Consider the following 18,645-nt stretch of genomic DNA (forward strand, 5'->3'; position numbering starts at 1 on the left):
CATTCACGTATTTTCGTTGCGAAATTTTTAAAATTATTTCTTCAAATTTCAAGGCCTACTGTGTGGCCTACGCAATATATTGTAGTAAATAGATGGATATGTAAAACATTTGCAAGCAATACAGGACTTTCCAAGTTAAAATTGTGATATCTCCTAAAAATTTAAATTTACCCTGAGGTTTTTGATTGAATTTAATGTAAAAAAAAACTCAATCGAATGCAACTGTAATTTTTACCGTAAGTGCGGTTAAAAATGCATTTTGAAACTTTAAGTGCAAAATTTTCATATCTGGCAACACTGTACGTATATTTTGAGTACTCCATTGTGTTCTACGTCAAAAAATCTTTACATTTTCTTACACAAAAATTGATTTTTTGGGAAGTGTTCTCTTAGGAAAATGCATTTTAAAAATGAGGTTTTCACTAATCTATAGTATATGCTACGAAAACAATACCATTGAATCAAAACATTAAATGTTAAAAGTTCTTATTTTAACTTTAAGCGAAACAAAACTCAATTGTTAATTAATTTAATTAAAGTAAAACCAAAGCAATTTTTCCAAATAGATCTGAAATGTATCAATGAAGTCAACTTGGATTCAGTTAATATTAAAATTTTCGATCTAAAATATCTACAACGAACATTTGATTAATTTTATTAATAATAATTGGCAAAAAATTACACCTTCATTTTTTTTTAATATTTTGAGACCACAGTTGTGAAAAATTCGTGAGGAAAGAAGTTTCAGGAATGCATTTAATTTTAGTTTTGTTTAATACTTTTTGTTTCATAATTTGGTAAATAAACCTTTATTTTCTCCCCTCTCTCTTTGACCTCGACCTAATAGCACTGCTTTGAAAAAAAAAATGTTTTTGCTCTTTGAGGCCAAATATTGTTAATTTTTTTTTATTAAAAATATTGATAATGTTGTTTGCACAGTAAGCTCTCTCATAAAACCACATTGTAAAAAAACTAAAAGTGCTAAAATTTTAGAAAATTTGTGGGTTGAAAGTTTTACTTGTTTTATGTGACTTTGCCAATGTTTTCAAAAATGTCATTTTTTTAGGGGTCAACTTTGGCTGTGTTTTTTTACTAACATTTCCTATATTTTGAGTAAAAAGAATGCATCTACGCTTTTATCACAATTTAAATGATAATGATGCCATTTTATAGACAAATAAATGTGAAAACAACAAAAAAATTGAAAAAATTCTGTAAAAACATGAAAAAAAAAGTTAGGCAAAATGTAATGATAGGCGGTGGTAGAATATACCAATGAATACCAAAAACAAACATAAACTAAACAAGATAAATGTAAATTAAAATACTAAAAATATAAAAAAGAAAACATAAAACAAGAGAAGTAAAGTTTTCGGTAGAACAAAAGGTGCTCAAAATAACCTCCTGAACACAAGAAAAATAAAATTTTCGAAAAAAAATTTGGGCAGTAGAGGGTCAAAATAATTTTGAGTATTTAAAAAGCATCGGAAAGAAGAACTCTTATTTTTTTAGAAAACACTGGGTTTGATGATTTTGCTTGTTTCATGTAATTTGGCAATGTTTTCAAAAAATGTGTTTTTGAGGTTATAAAAAAAATTACAAGCCATGAAATCCACATTTCAATGAAAAAAGTTTTGTAAAATGCATTACACATCAGAACGAGTTGTTTTTCAATGATTGCATTACAAAAACCCAACATTCGAAGAAATTTTCATTTTGCGGTACTGTACATCGTTTCTTTACAATTTTTCAAAATATTTTTGAATTGATTTAATAATACTAAAAACGAAATTTTTTTTTTGTTAATTTCAGTCGATAGCAAGTCTACACTCATTAAAAATTAGATTTTCTTCAAAAAAATTTTTTTCGAGATTTTTCGAGGGTATAAACTTTGCCTAATATTTGCAACGGCCTAAGGCCGTGGCAAATATTTTTCAAAATTTATGTCGCCCCCCCTTCAATATTGGTCTGAAAAATCAGGGGGCAAAAAAAATATTTTTCCAAAAAACTTCAAAATTTCCATGAAAATATAAGTCTAATCAACTTAAAAACAATCTTAAATGCATTATCTGCATTGATAATCATATTTAGCATGTTTGGGCTTGTTTAAAAATGTTTTGAATTTTTATGAAATTCCTATGTACAGCACCGCAAAATTTCTTTATTGCAAAAAAATAAAATTTTCGTCATTACTTGGATATTTTGGAAACTAATGATTGCAAAACAACTGGACAGGTGTATAATGCATTTTAATGTTGAATTCAAATGTTGAAATCATGGCTCGTAAATTCAATTTTTAAACTTTTTTATTTTTTTTTTGTGATTAAAAATTCTGCAAGATCGTGATTTCTTCAAAAATGTCTTAAACATATTCAAATATCGAAAGAATTTATTAGAATTCTTGTTCACCTGTGTTATTTCTCCCATGATTTTAATTTAACGATGTCTCCACTCCGTAATTAGCCAATCGGTTACGAAACCATGCGAGGTCACCTCACGTAATCAACCCGAGCCGACAATTTCCCGATCACTTATCAAACCAAAGTCGATTTATTTCTTCAATATTGTGACAGCCATTAGGCGCCATAAAACTAAATCAATGTCGCTTTAGCCCAACTTGCAACGACGACGATTGACGATCCGTTCCATTATTTCCTTTTTCCGCACTCTCTTTTTCTCTCGCTCAACCAGTTTGGTGTTGGCGCTCATCACGCTCAAGACTCTGAGTCTGACTGTTTCTGGCTGATTGTGGACACTTTTTTTTCTTGCACTAATAGATTTTCTCGTTTTACCTGCTTCTGGCCACCACCTCGGAAGTGTGCGCGGTGGCATCGCTTTTCAATTTTTTTTCTTCTTGCAAAGTGGCCACTTTTGAGCTGGCCAGAAGCACTGGGCACTTTTAATGAGACAGGCGAGGGAGAAAAGCCATAAACCTGCTCAAGTCCATCAGTTGCAGTTGCTATAGGATTTTCCTTTCTAATTTGATAATAAATTTTGCGGCGAAACATATTACTTGTCACCGATATGTGGAATCTAAATTGATTCTTTTGGACTTCCTGCACTGAGCTGGTGATTGGAGAGCAATTCGTTTTACCTCAAGGGGGATTTTCCGCGGGAGCTTTCCATCATAAATCATGCCGAGGATTTCTCCCGTGTTCAGCCAGATAAGCCCCCGTTGTCAGTTTGCTTTCCGATAAATGTCGAAAGCAAAGATTGATGGTGTCAAATTTACATTTATAAACGATATAAATGATGTAAAGTGCCAATGAACGCCGTTAATCAATGCAAGGTGATTGACACTCAACAGATTCGTTACAATGTTGAAGATTCCCAAACTTTCTGCAAGCACGTGCCCAGAATACGCATCACCTGTTCCGGATGTCATAATTAAGTCACAAATCCTACGTCGTCAGCAGCGTTGGTCTTACCTGCAAGAAAAGATAAGAGAGAAACAAAAAGAAAAACGTTAGTCTAATACGAGTGCAATAAACATAGTGGCAACTTTGGCGCTAAGCTGATGCGGGACTGGATTAGTCGCTATTATTAGCACGCGTCCACCGAGGGGAGGCAATAATCTTCACCTTCGATTAAAAGTGGCTTAAGCATATATCTTTAGCACTAGCACCCGGCAATCTTTTGCAGTTTGCAGATCGGAGAGTTGCAATCCAGTTTTGTCGATCTTGTTTAGCGATTTTATGGACCAAGACCTTTTGCATATTTCCCGTCTGTTCAAGGTATTAAATAGTTTGTGTAGACATGCGAAGTACGGTTGGCGAAGAGCAGGTTAATTTGTATCTGCAGTGGAAACTGGGGTTTTAATATGATATGAACGATTTCCGTTCGGGTCAAACTCTAGCAACACCTACAGATTCGGTAACCCATCTTAATTTTTGTTTATGCAATCATAATAGGGTGGTCCAAATCCGGGCTTTCTCGGGGCTACCCCCTGGAATCAAAGATTGGACCCATCAGTTGCTTTTCTCCATACATTTTGACGATTTTCCTCATACCAAATTCAAGCGATTAGAGGGAGGGGTTCCCGTGGTCAGAATGAGCACACATTTGGAATTTAGCCTAGTAATGGGTCAATCTTTGATTCCAGGGGGTAGCCCCGAGAAAGCCCGGATTTGGACCACCCTAAATCACAAGTTGTTGATAAATCGTCAGCTGTGTGCTATCTTGTGACATAGACCATTTTGGTCGAAAATGAGTTAATGATGACGTTTTGCTATACTTAACAAACACTACAAGACGCTTTAACCCGATTTTGGAAACTCGCTTCCGTTTCCCGGATATCGCAATACACACTTGTGACATAGACCAATTTAGCATCAAAATGATCGTGCACACTTGTGACATGTCATACATGTTGTTGGAAAATATGGAAAATTTTACTTGTTTTTCACAAATTTATGTACACACTAGGGTGTTTCAACCGAACAAAAAGGTTCTCAGAATCAGGCAAACCGAGGTTCCCCTAGTAGAGGATACCCATAGGGACTCTCATGCCAAATATCAGCCCATTTGGTTGAGAATTGGCCTGTCCCCAGCGGTTTAAAGTTTATTTGTAAATTACTATGGGATTTTTATGCTTTTCGTTCAATCGTTCCTACAGGTCTGGGGACAACAAGGATTCACTCGGAATAAAGACAGGTATGTAGGGGATGGCCCAATTAACAAATTCCAGAAGGAATTAGGGTTGTCCATTCTGTCCCCAAGGTGCGCATTGGATCGACGTCCGGTGTCTCCAGAATCAACGATTCACTCTTCAAAAGTACGCATTGTCCTTAGTATGCTATGACTGCTAGGTGAAAATTACGACGCCCCATGGCAGACGGTGAACACGTGGCAGAGCATACATTCAAGTTTTGGCTCAGAAACATTCTTTAAAGTAATAAAATTATAATTATTGATGTTCCTGTAACAATTTGAACTATTCTTAATAAGCTAACATGATGATTTTGTAATAATAATGCAATCGATGCCTCTCCACGTGTTTACCGTCTGCCATGGGGCGTCGTAATTTTCACCTAGCCGTCATAGCATACTAAGGACAATGCGTACTTTTGAAGAGTGAATCGTTGATTCTGGAGACACCGGACGTCGATCCAATGCGCACCTTGGGGACAGAATTGACAACCCTAATTCCTTCTGGAATTTGTTCATTGGACCATCCCCTACACACCTGTCTTTATTCCGAGTGAATCCATGTTGTCCCCGGACCTGTAGGAACGATTGAACGAAAAGCATAAAAATCCCATAGTAATTTACATGTAAACTTTAAACCGCTGGGGACAGGCCAATTCTCAACCAAATGGGCTGATATTTGGCATGAGAGTCCCTATGGGTATCCTCTACTAGGGGAACCTCGGTTTGCCTAATTCTGAGAACTTTTGGTTTTGGATGAAACACCCTAGTACACACATACTTTCTAAAGGCAATGCAACGTTTTGTTTTTAAAAATATACTGATTAAGTCGGTTAAGCTATTGATTTAAGCCTATTTCAATTTGTATGGGAATTCTGTGCACACTTGTGACACGTAGTACAATTTTACTTTCGAAACACACTTGTGACACGTGCTTTTCAGATTTTTGATTACATAATTTACTGTATCTTTTAACTGGTGTAACCAAATCAGTTGAAACTTGGAGCGTTTGTTAAGCGATAGTATACGAACCGATTGCTTCAAAAGGTTTGGCTATACCATTCATAGTTTTGAAAATATTTATCATCAAACTTTAAAAATCGATTTTCTCGAATAGTACTAAATGGTCGTTGTCACAAGATAGCACACATCTGACGAAATAACAATAGAAATTTGAGGATCTGAGGTAAAGCGAAGTATTAGTGTTTATATAATTTTCGACAAGATTCTGATGTTTTCTGATTATGATTGTGGAAACATTTTCACGGATCGTAGTGGGGTGACCACATAATGGGTTTGTTGAAATGTAAAAAAAGCTATTTGAAACCCAATTTGAAAATGGAGCTGAATTTCATCGATTATGACCATTAATTTATTAAGTCGTTGCAAAAATATGTATAGTTTTTGATTCCCGTATTTTTTTTGAATATGTCAAAAAATTTATAAAATGTTTTATTTATCGGAAAACTTAACGTCCAATGAAATACAAAAAACTTTTTCACTTTTTAATCATTGTTTTCAATAATAACAAAAAATAATTCAACAAATTCCAATTAAGGCATTACCAACATGTTTATACAATTTGCCTCTTCAAAAAATTTGCTTAAAATTGGATGCAAAAAATGCATTTTAACTTAACTGGCTTCTGCATCGAAAAAAATAAATAAATAAATAAAATACTAACATTGATCTCAAATTGAATATCAAAACTTACAAAATTTAGAAGGAAACTTGATAAAACCATATTTTTACATGACTTCTAAAGTATTTTGATTCGTTGAAAGAATAATAACTGAAATTATGATTTAAGCCTTTTTCTTGCAAAATAACAATGAAATTTAAACTTTACTTTTTACTTTTTTTAATTTCATTTTCAAGCAAATATGTTGGACGGAGATGGATGTTTAACATTGTTTTTGTTATGTTCGTTAATTTTCAAAATAAAACTCAAAATTGTATGTATTTTAAATCTTTTGATAATTTAGAAAAAAACTGTTTTTTTCTGTAAATCGAAATCATGAGAGTTTTAATTTTTGAAGTATTTTTACTAATTTGTTGCTAAGTTTTTGTTTTCTCTGTAATTTTCAAAAGTTTGTTTTTTTTTAAATTGATTTCAAATTCTGTTCGATGATATTGACTTGTTATAGACATGAGTAGGTTAAAAAATGTTTATTATTTATGGATCTGGAAGAAGTCGGGAATTTGAAAATGGAATTTGAATGGCCACCCTGTAATCTAATCATTCTCTCGAATTCCATTCGGCAGAATGCTATTCCCCAAAATATACAATTCCCCAGTATTCTATTCCATAGAAACCCATTCGCCAAAAATTTTAATTGTATTTGTATTTCGGAATTCTCGCAAAAAAATACTTTATTTCTTTTTATAAAATAACATAAATAAACATTTCTGGGAAATCGAATTCTGGAAAATGTTCCATTCTGGTGAATGGATTTCTGGGGAATAGCATTCTGGAGAATCGAATTCTGGAGAACGGAATTCTAAAATAGAACCGTTCGGTTGTTGCACTTGTTTTAACGCAATTTCATGTTATATACATACATGCTAACTAGTTAATAATGTAACCTTTTGATAATTTTCGTGTTTAAATGAACAAAACATATAACAGTAACTGTATGACATTTCGAAAAAAAAACTAATAATATGAAAGAATGATGAATTTAGGAAATCATGCTATTTATTATTTAAAATTTGCTTAGATAAAGAAATAAAACATAAAAAAAGAAGAAATAAAACAATTTAACAGACGTTTTTTGATTTATAAAGCAAAAGATGTTAAAAATAATCTCCCAAAACCCGTGAGAAACTAGGCAGTCCAAATGTACAAACAATCAGTGACAATAAAAACAACGTATAAACTCGGTTTTGGCTGATTACTTTTCAATTTAAATATTTTAAAAAAGTGATGTGTAATGGTTTTGGATAATTTTGAAGGATATCATAAAATATAATAAATCTTTGCATTGCATTAGGCAAATAAAAACACATTTTCCTAGTTTTCGAAATCCCAAAAATAGTTTCATTTACGCTAATTTGCACCGCAAAACCAGCATAACTGCACAAAAATAAGGAAAAAAAAACAAAATCCGCAAAGAAAGGTCCCCGCTCAATGTCGTTCAAGGTAAAATACTGCATTCGCGACCCTCTTTCTCAGGATCGCTTTTTTTCTCTCCTCTTTTCCACCTGTGCGAGCACCAACGACGTTGACGGTGCAAAATGCAGCAAAAACAAACCTCTGCGCGCAGAGTGGCCTTTTCGCGAGTGTGTGTTTATAAATTTAACAAAATTAAATGCCATCTTCACGCGCTTCACACACATGCACTCTGCTCGCGGAGGAAACTCTCAGCTCTCTGGCGAGAAAGTGCGCTAAAAACTCATAAGTCGCGGCTTAAGAGAGTCCGCTGCTGCTTGGGATAAAAAGTAGGTCTTGTGCGCGGAAGAAGCCGACGACGTTTGGCACTAAACTTTGCGAAATGATTCAATTAATAAAAACGATAATGAACGCTGACGCTTAACGGGTTTCGGTTGGACAGGTTCAATGTTTATGTTGGAGTTCCGGAGAAGGGGGAGCATTTTGGTTGCTTATCGATGAACGGTATCGGTTTTTGTATTTTTGGGGGGTGTTATATTATTGATGTGAACAAATCGAAAGTAGTTTACATGAACGAAACATGCTACCCTCGAAAATAGAATGTATGTTTCTGATGGCTGCCGACATGACGTGACTTCGAAAATTGTTTCAGTTGTTGTGGACGAAAACAGAACGCGGTCTCAAGGGTGGACTTGCAAAACATTGCATTTTTGGACTGTTTTATAGAAGGTTACCGAAAAAGAACGGGCTTCTTACAAGGTTGATGTTTCGATCTGATGCAACCAAGCCTAATTATGAAATAAACCGAAATTTATCTTTTTGTTGTAATACTAGCAATGTTCTGGGACATGCCTAAAAATTGTGGAATTTTACTCCAGTAGCCAGGTTAAAATTACATCAGCGAGAAAAACTTTGATAACTCTCATTTTAATTTTTTTTTATCGAAAAAAAGGTTATTTAAATTTGAAATTTTCAACTCAATTTCAAAACAATTTTATGTCAAAAGAAGCCATTTTGCATAATGAGTTGAGCAAAATTGGTAGAGATTAACCCATTGATACCCGAGCCTAAAGTTTGTGAAAAAAATGTTTTTTTATGCAAAAATGACTTTTTTTAAATCGCTGATAACTTTTCAGGATCGAGTTTTACAGCTTTGGTATGTTCTACAAAATAGTAGAGAAATAAATTTCCAATGAGAATCTCACTTTTAGAAATATTTGGATGGAAGTAGCGCACCGTGCAGACTAAACCGTAAGAAAATTGGGTTTTCCATACATTTTTTTTTCGATTTTTCCCATACCAACTTCACCTTTGAGTATCAATGAGTAAATGTTGACCGATTTTGCTCATATTTGTCCCAAAGTCCTAAAAAAGCTCAAGGAACAATATTCAGCTTGTGGAGCAAGATTTTGAGAAAAAGTCCCATATTCTGGGCACCCTAGTCTTCATTTAACTTTGGGGGCTGGATATACAAAATGGGTATGTAAATGTATAAAATTCTGTATCTTGAGAAGGGATTTTCTGATCGATTTGGTGGTTCCGGCAAAGTTGTAGGTTTAGGACGTTTCGGGAATTTTTTACAATAAAATTTTTTATCGCTAAAAGTTAAATTCTTAAAATACTTTTAATTGAGGTGTTTTAGGGGACTAAAAAAGACATCTTCTCAGCCATTTCAATTAAAATATTTCAAACATTTTATAATTTGGTTCAAGCTTCAAATTTTCAAAAATATCTATTTCTAGATCTTCTTAAGAGAAAATCTTGATTTTAAAATTATTTTTATTGAAAAGATCAGAAAATTTCGCAAAAGTTTAATTTGTTAACATTAAAATCGGACTTTGAACTAATTGTCAGATTTTCAAAGTTCTAGAGAGCATATTGTAGGAAATTTTCCAAGCTTTTCAAAAACTATTTTGTTCGAGATTTTTTGTTTTCGATCTCATGTTCAATTTTGCTTTAAATTTTTGATTTTTAATGTTTTTGTCCAGGTTTTCGACATTTTCCAAAAAACACGATTTAAAATAATCCTTTATCCTAAACCAGATTTTGTACTTTTACGCACTATGGCTTAGATGATGTATTTTATAGTCCACTAAAACATATAGAAAAACAGAAATTAAAAAATATGTATTTTGGAAATTCAATTCATAGTCTTAAAAAAATAAATAAAAGTGGGACTTATTTCATCATACCGTATACTGGGGTGACTTTGATAGCCCGGGGTGACATTGATAGAAATTAGATTTGGCTACTTATTTTGATACAACCAATGTAACGGTCGTATTTTTGCATATATGTTCGATAGTAAGCTATCCCTTAATGCTTACATGCTCAAAATTCTCAAAAATGTTTAGCTATTAATTTGACGGGCATTTGAAAAACCTATCAAAGTCACCCCGGGCTACCAAAGTCACCCCAGTTTATGGTACCTATCTTTTTTTTAAAAGTCCTAAGGCTGTTGCAAATATTTTTCAAAGTTTTTGTCTTTTTGATCCTTCAAAATCGGCTCGAAAAATCAGGAGTAAATAAATATTCAAAACACATCTAAGTTTCAATGAAATTTTAGGTGCAATCAACTGAATCAATTTCCAGTTCAGACTCGATTATCCGAAGGCCTTGGGAAATTTCGGGATTCTTCGGATAATCGAATCAAGAAAAAAAAGTTTTTTCTGTGTCTTATTTTTTATTGTCGATCTTTAATATGGGACCATCCATAAACCACGTGGACACTTTAGGGGGGGGGGGGGTATGGGGGTACACGCTCCATATAAATTTTTTTTTGTATGGATAATTGTCCACGAGGGGGGGAGGGGGAGGGGGTTGAGAATTCGAGAAAAGTGTCCACGTGGTTTGTGGATGGTCCCTATGGCTCTGTACTCTAAAGGGATTATTTTTTTTGATCCAAGATGGCAGCGATGAGACATTGAAAAAATGCATTTGGTAGTTTAATTTGGTTTCCACCTTTGAAATTTGACTAAAATGGGATGGCAGGACTCGAATTTGATGTTAACAAGAACAGCAAGAAATTTTACAAAATATGAAAAAAATGTTTTGTTCATGATTTGATTATTCGAAGTCTCATAAAAAATCATCGGTTAATCGAACTTCGGATAATCGAAACTCCGGATAACAGGAGCTTCGGATTACTGAGTTTGGACTGTTATTAATCCTAATGCGCGCAAAAATTAAAAACAAATCAAAATTTCCGCCACCTGTAACCCCCAGATGCACTTGCTCTCCCGAACTGTTCTCCCACGTGTGACATCACCAGCCGCCGTGTCACGGAAGAAAATAAAAATCTTGCAAAACAAACCAACCGAGCATCTGTGCCTTGTGTGTTTTAAACGTGGTGGTAAAACAAACATTTTCCCACACATCCCGTGCCGCAATGCCCATGTCATGTCTTAATGTAGGATCCGCCTTATTTTTTGGTTCATTTTGTTCCCCCCAGATGAGTCTAGCTGTGAGGATGACAAGTTGTTGGTTGGCGTATTTTTGTGCACCGGCTGCCATTCCACTTGGGACGCATTAATCTTGATTTTATGAGAACGCGCAGTAGGCTCGTGTAGAAGCCGGAGTTGATTGATTAAGTCACGTGTTGAGGGAGATTATGTTGGAACTAGTAAAAAGTTCAGCATTCAGGGTTCATATTTATGACAGTTACGAAAAGAACTCACCTCCAGGATCTCCGCGCTGTACGACTTCCGCTTCCGCGACTCGTCCCGCTCCTCGGAGTCGTTGGTCCGATCTTTGGCCTCACTACCCTGCCCCGTTTCACTTTCCGCTAGCATGGACGCACTTGCCGCGACGGCATCCGACTCACTGCCCACTTCGCTCTCGCCCCCACCACCGTGCTTCCCCCCAACCCGCTGCATCGCGGCATGCTTCTGGACCACTTCCTTGATCTTGTCCTGCTCCTCGCCGATCCAGTGCTTGAACCCGCTCCACTTGCGCGTCAGTTTGGCCTTCTTCTTGTCAAAGTCGATAAAGTGTTTTGGGGCGGTTTTGTTCTTGAGCAGCGTCAGTCGCCGCTCACTTGGATGGAGCTGGTTGCGATGCTCGCAGTACTCGTTGGGTTCTTCGGCTTCCTTGAAGATGTCCGACTCGTTGATTTGGCGGGTGATTTCGTCGAGTTCCTCGATCGACATGAAGAGGTTCCTCGCGTCCAGACTCTGGAAGCTGGCGGACTTGAGGTCGAACTCTTCCTCCTGGGTGCTGTCGGAGTGGATGCTTTGGTTGCTTCCGGAGTAGTCGAAAGCGTTGTTGTGCAGCACGCCGTTCGACGAGGTGACGTGGCTTCCGTTGGGCAGGTTGTGGTACAGGTGATGGTGGTCACCTTCGCTCACGAGGGACAGGTCGATCTCGTTTAGGATGATATGTGCTTGCTCGAGATCGTACGGGGACTCGTCGATCTTGGTGCTGCCCCGTGGGAAGTCGTAAATGCTGTCTACCGCTGGGCTGTTGGGAACGGTGACTGAGGTAGCTTTGAGGGCTCCGTTACTCATGGCGGTGCAGAGGGTTAGCGATGGAGCGCTGTCCAGGTGCAGTCGGAGCTCGGGCTGGTGTAGGTTGTGGGCAGATTTGGACCGAACCCGCTGCAGGTTCTCCTTGTCGTTTTCGTCCATGTAGGTACTGTAGTTGTTGTTGCTCTCGGGCAGGAACGTGAACCGGATATCGGGCAAGTTGGGCAGTGAGCTTTTGGCATCGACAAAGATGTCGTTCGAGCTGTCATCCGAGGATGATCGCGTCGTGGTGATCGACACCGGCACCGGGGATTGCGAGGGTCGTGCCGGCGTCCCAGGTCGACTCGACGGAGCCTGATCAAAGTCGAACTTCATCGTTTTGGAGATCAGCACCGGGATGCCGATCTCGGGCCGGAAGTCATCCGATCGACCTCCGCTCATGTCGTAGCTGCCGGTGATCGGTTCCGCGACTCCACTCTTCCGCCCTGGGGACTTTCGCATCAGCCGGCTTCCGATCGCCGAGTACCGCTTGGTGATCTTGTCCAGTATATTGGACGGCGATCGACCGCCGTACTTGCCGGCAATTTCCACACTGTAATGTTTCTTCATGGTGTCTTATCACGCGTGCAATAAATCTTCTCTCGTAACAATCAATAATTAATTGGCGGTTTCACTTTTATTCAATTGTGACGGTTCGACTGCGAGCCACATTTCGATCACCTTTTTTTCACACTAAGCTGCGTCACGAGGGATCAAAAAAGAGGTAGTTCAGTATGACGAACGCGAATTTTCCTTAGTTCACGTTCAAACGATTTTTATTTATGGCTGCGTACCAATTAACCGCCTCTTAGTGGCAAAAACTCACAGCCTTCTACGACGGACACGTGATTTATGCTACCCTGAAATGGTTGGTCGGTTGGTTGGTGGTGACCGGCGCGTACCGTGGCTACTTGGATTGTGTGGTGAGCTGGTCCGCGCCAAACCAGGCTAAGGTCTCAACGATTTAACCCCGCTGCTCTGAACTCTCCTAACAACTAACGCCCCTGAAGAGATCTTGTGCGGTCCGAGATCTGTGCTGATAACCGCGAAGATCACCTGTGGCGATCAACGCGGTTGACGCCTACATTTTTGGACCCTCTCTTTCACCACCGCCGCGGCGTGTGTTGTTGACGTTTGATGAAGATGAGGTCGTTTATTATTTTGACTCAAAACAGAGGAAAGTCAGACTAATGATCTGGGCCTATCTTCGAAATCGTTTCGGTCTATTTCTAGAAGTCTCTCTCCCATTCTAACCCCTAAATGGGCCTACTGGGACAAACCAGCCTACTTGATGACGGTTCCATTTTTCCCACCAAAAAATCTTCACTGAAAAATGTGTCGAATACATGTTCGAGCTGGATGTGTAGCGATTCCGTTAGAGTGGAGGCTAATTACTTTTCGATCCCCCCCAAACTCCCCTCCGCTCAAAAAAGCTCCTCCGGGAAACAGGGAAAAACGCCGGATAATGGGTTCGATTCGGGAGAAAAAGACCGTACAATTGAAAACTATTATACCATCGCGATTATGTCGGTTCTGGAGCTTTTCACCGAATTTCGTGGGATGCTGCGCATCTTCGCACGGATCTGGTACGTTTCGCCGAATGTCATTTCGCCGACGGTCATTTCGCCGAATGTCGTTTCGCCGAATGGTACGTTTCGCCGAAAGTCATTTCGCCGAATGGACGTTTCGCCGAATTGAATAAAAATTAACTTTTTTGTATAATTTATTCTATTTGTTCGCTGCAGTGCCATCTTGTAATTCACTCATGCAAACTTGAGAAGGAGTGGCTAGGTAATAATATAATAATTTAAAAAGTAAAGATCGTCTCATTTTTCAAAGAATGCAAAAACTCACAGAAATAATAAAAATAATTTGCTTACAAAATGAAGAATGCAAAAACCATCAGAAATTTTTCTAAATGCTATGCTAAAAATCAAAAAAAACTGCTCATGTTTGAAAGATTGCAAAACCTTACAAAAATTATAGAAATAATATGCTTAAAAAACTAAATATACATAAACTCACCGAAATAATTGAAAAATATACCAAAAATATAGAATGCAAAAACTAACAGCAATTTTGCAAAATGTTGTGCTGAAAACCAAAAGAACTGCTCATGTTTGAAAAAATGCAAAAAATCACAGAAATAATTAAAAAAAATGCTTAAATACAAAGAATGCAAAAACTAACAAAAAATTTCCAAAATGTTATGCTAAAAATCAAAAGAACTGCTCATGTTTGAAAGAATGCAAAAACTCTCAAAAATTATACAAATAATTTGTTTAACACCTAAACTCCCAAGCTCGAGAAAAAGGGGGAATTTCCATACAAATTCCCCCTTTTTCTCGAGCTTGGGAGTTTAGGTGTTAAAAAACAAAGAATGCAAAATCAAACAGAAATAATCAAAATTATAAGCAGAAAATAAAAAAAACTGTTCATGTTTGAAAGAATGCAAAAACTCTCAGAAATGATTTAAAAAATATGCTCAGTAAACAAAGATTGCAAAAACTACCGGCATTTTTTCAAAATGTTATGCTGAAAATCAAAAGAACTCCTCATGTTGGAAAGAATACAAAAACTTACAAAAAATATAAAAATAATATGCTTAAAAAACAAAGAATGCAAAAACTAACAGAAATTTATCAAAATTATAAGCAGAAAATTAAAAGAACTGCTCATGGTTAACAGAACGCAAAAACTCACAGAAATAATTGAAATGATATATTAAAACAAGCTCTTCCCGGCAAACTTCGTCCTGCCCTTATTTCGTTTGTTGACGTTTCTTGCTTGTTTGCTTATTCAGCCTCCTGTGATTAAAATTTGATTTAACGTAACTTTCCCCATACAAACGGCTGGTGTTCCGGAATCCGTTCCAGAGTGGCCAAAGTTGTAACTTTTTGGCGTAAGAACCTTCCTTGGACTTATACGAACCCAACGCAACAAAGAGCACCTCGATCCGACGCTCCATACTGAACTGATTCGCGTTCGAACAAAACCGTCGAAATTTTTTATATATATAGAAGAAGACAAGAATGCAAAAACTCACAGAAATGATTTAAAATTGTTTGCTGTAATTAAATAACTGCTTATATTTGAAAGAATTCAAAAACTCGCACAATTTTTTTCAACTAGATTATTTTTTAAGCGATTGTTTATGCATGTTATAATGCATAAACTTATAAAAATAACATACTAAGAAACAAAAAATTTTTTTTTTTTTAATTTGTTTCCATTCTATATATTTATTTTACGATTATTTGTCAATTCGGCGAAACGTCCCATTCGGCGAAACGTCCCATGCGGCGAAACGACATTCGGCGAAATGACCTTCGGCGAAATGACCGTCGGCGAAACGACATTCGGCGAAATGTCCCGCACCCCTTCGCACACCTCAAATTGCGGCAAAGGTTTAAGGTTTAGCTGGACAACCACCATGGAAGCGGTTGTTAGACATGTTTGGCCGTCGTGGGAAGTTCGGGCGACCAAACGATCAAAAAACGGGCACTGTACGGGTACTTGTGGATGTTTTGCCCCCGGTCAGCAACGGAGCAGTCATGATAAATGACCGTGCAAGCCGAGAAGTCATCTGTCTTGCGGTCGTTAAAGGTTTTTGTAGGAAGTGTTTTTGGTTATGGTTCTTCTATTGATTTCTAATCTAATCTAATCTAATCAGACCCTAGCGCAGCCAATCTTTCGAAGGGATCCTGGAGAGTGCCTTAGGTTAGATGACGCCTAGCACTCTTCTTGTCATTTATTAACGTTTGTAGTGCGCCATTGCATTAGAATGCATTGAAACATCACAAGCGTTAAAGCGGCCAGGCCTACTGCGTAAAGCCGTATCGCAGAGATGACTCGTAATTGGGTTGAGTTTGAGCACAGAGTGTTCGAACAACAACACAATTCTGAATCGACAGGGGAGGAAGAAGCGTGGGGACACACCACCATACGCTCCGAGATTTTTTGGTTGTATTCTTTGAGAGCACCATGCAAAGAAGGTTTGGTACTCCGGGACCCTCTGGGATGGGACATTGTATTTCCACTAATGCCCTGGACACTATTTGCCGTGGTTATAGCGCCACAACCCGCTCTCTGTAATAGTATTCCTAATTCCAGTCCAAGCTCACCAAGTCGTCATGGCCTAGTGGTAGCATTTTTGCTTACCAATCCATAGGACGGGGGATCGAACCCCGCCTCGAGCGACTTTGATTTTTCGTTCATATTCATCATTTCAAATTTATGTGTTCTTAACTTTCTCGTTGGGAGCAGATGGGAATCGAACCCAGAACCATTCGCTTACAAAGCGAACACCGTAACCAGTCAGCCACGGCCGCTCCTTATGGTTCTTCTATTGATTTGTGTAGAAATTCAATAAATAAAGTCTTATTAAAAATTGACAAAAAGTCAAACAAATACAAGTATTTTAATCAAGCCATCTCTTCACCCGATCTCAAATAAAATCATAAAAAATGACGAAGAAAAATTCCTTCCTTCCTTTCCGTCATTCACGCTGCAATTAAACAATAAAAGCGAATGGAACTTATTTTGGTGGAGGAGGTGAAAATGAAATCTTGATTCCTTAGCCGCCACTTGACACTCAACTGTCTGTGTTTTGATGGCCCAAGAGTGGTGACCCCGCGGCCGGTTCACTTTACCTTTGGACATAGACAATAAGATGAAAATGTTTGGCTATTTTTTTTAACTAAGCATTAAAAAGTTTTAATTTTTTTACGAGCAATTTGTGACATTAAATTTAATAAAATTGATATCTTTTTGACCTTAAACCAACTAATGGACCAAACTGTCTAACCGGTCACCAACTGCAATAGCCCAGCTGACGCGCCACTTGTCTCTTCTTGACAAAACCAGCTCAAATCTGTCCCAATTCCCGCCACAGACCAATTGTTGGCCGCGATCATAAATACCACTCGGTCAACCGAAACCGCGGTCCGTCCTTCCTAAAGCATGAAATATTACAAGCTTCCCCTCTCTCTTCGGCTGCTGCTAAATCGTTGTCCCCTCAGCTGACGCGATTCTAGTTAGTGTGTCGATCTCGAAAATGGCCAGCGATGTCGCCAATGTGATGCCATTTTAAATCTGAGCACCACACCCCACATCCCTCCACCACTTTTTTGTTTTTCATAATGATTATAATCATTATCGTCAGAAAATCTACGACGACGTGTTTTGGCTCGCGCGGTGTTGTTTTATTGTTGAAAATGTTAAAATGTTCTCACCGGTCGTTGATCGAACGACTTGCTTTTTCCTCTTCTTTCAGAAGGCGATAATCGAGAGTGAACTGATGGTCCGGTGGCGGCAAAGACTGTCATTATTTTTTTTATTTTTCTTGTGCTTGTATTCTCAGCCACTTTGTGGCTCTATTTTTTGACGTTGTTGCAAAATCCAGCCGTTTCTCGGGTTTGGACTTGAAACATCGGCAAAGGGTTTTCGGTGAGAAACTTGAGAGAAAATAAACGCAAAGGTTCAAGTGCAGCGTCATTTTCGTGTACTTTGTACGTAGTTGTTTCGGTACTTGTCTCGTTCGTCTGAGTGCTGAGAATGCAAATTTGAAGATTTACAGACTAGCGTCTAGAGAGGATAATTGTAGGGCACCAGACTATTGTGGGCAGATGCACTTGATCAGCGTAACATAACCTAGACATTTCTAGTTCAATGATGAAAACTAAACTAGAATTACGATTCAACAATTTTAAAAATACAAATTTAAATCCAAATTTAATATCATTTCCATTTTTTTTTTTTGTAAGTTTTCTTTCTCTCGCCAAATTTATTGTTAAAATATCCAATTACATTAAAATTAATTATAAGATCATTTATTCTTATGTCCGAATATTGCCAAAAACTAAGATATTATGGATAGTAGTTTTGATCCTACTTTATAGAATTGTATGCATATGAGACGTTTTGGCTTGATAATCTAAAATTTTTACTTTTGTATCCACAACACAAAGGGTCTATTTCTTGAAAAATTATTAAAAAAAAAGAAATGTTTTGGTCCGAAAAAAAATAAAAAAATTATGGCCAGTTCATATAAATAAAAGAATTTATATTTTTTTAGAATAGTCCGCTAATAATCAGTAAAAATTAAAAAAATGGCATTTTTGAATTGGAAAGTTTTACTTCGATTAATCGAATCTTGAGATAATCAAACCACAAATACTACTTATGTTGCTCAAAAATGACCCCAAAAACTCTCCAAAGCGATCTTGGAATAAGTAATCCAATATGACGGATATGAATATGAGGTTGTTCAGCTTGAAATAAATCCTATAACTAAGATAATGAAAAATCTAAAAAAAAAACACACCTATTATAATCGAAACATCGGATAATTTTCATTAATTTCAAACTTAGTAGAGTCCTTCC

At 37.2% G+C, this 18,645-nt stretch overlaps 1 protein-coding gene across 6 annotated transcripts in view; it reads right to left on the bottom strand.

Annotated features, from left to right (window-relative positions):
* Positions 1-18,645, bottom strand: part of LOC120432588 (nostrin) — a 107,222-nt gene that overhangs the window by 10,144 nt on the left and 78,433 nt on the right. The window contains exon 2 of one of the 6 annotated variants that reach the window (XM_039597824.2): positions 11,437-12,959. The exons of 4 other annotated variants lie outside the window; for them this stretch is intronic. In XM_039597824.2, the coding sequence (XP_039453758.1) occupies positions 11,437-12,831 (1,395 nt within the window). In that variant the 5' untranslated portion in view covers positions 12,832-12,959. Of the gene's footprint in view, positions 1-2,409; positions 2,726-11,436; positions 12,960-18,645 lie in introns of those variants that run through there. One more of the 6 variants, XM_039597828.2, reaches the window with a different exon arrangement.

This window comes from Culex pipiens, chromosome 2 (assembly GCF_016801865.2).
Source record: "Culex pipiens pallens isolate TS chromosome 2, TS_CPP_V2, whole genome shotgun sequence".
In the NCBI taxonomy this organism is placed as follows: domain Eukaryota; kingdom Metazoa; phylum Arthropoda; class Insecta; order Diptera; family Culicidae; genus Culex; species Culex pipiens.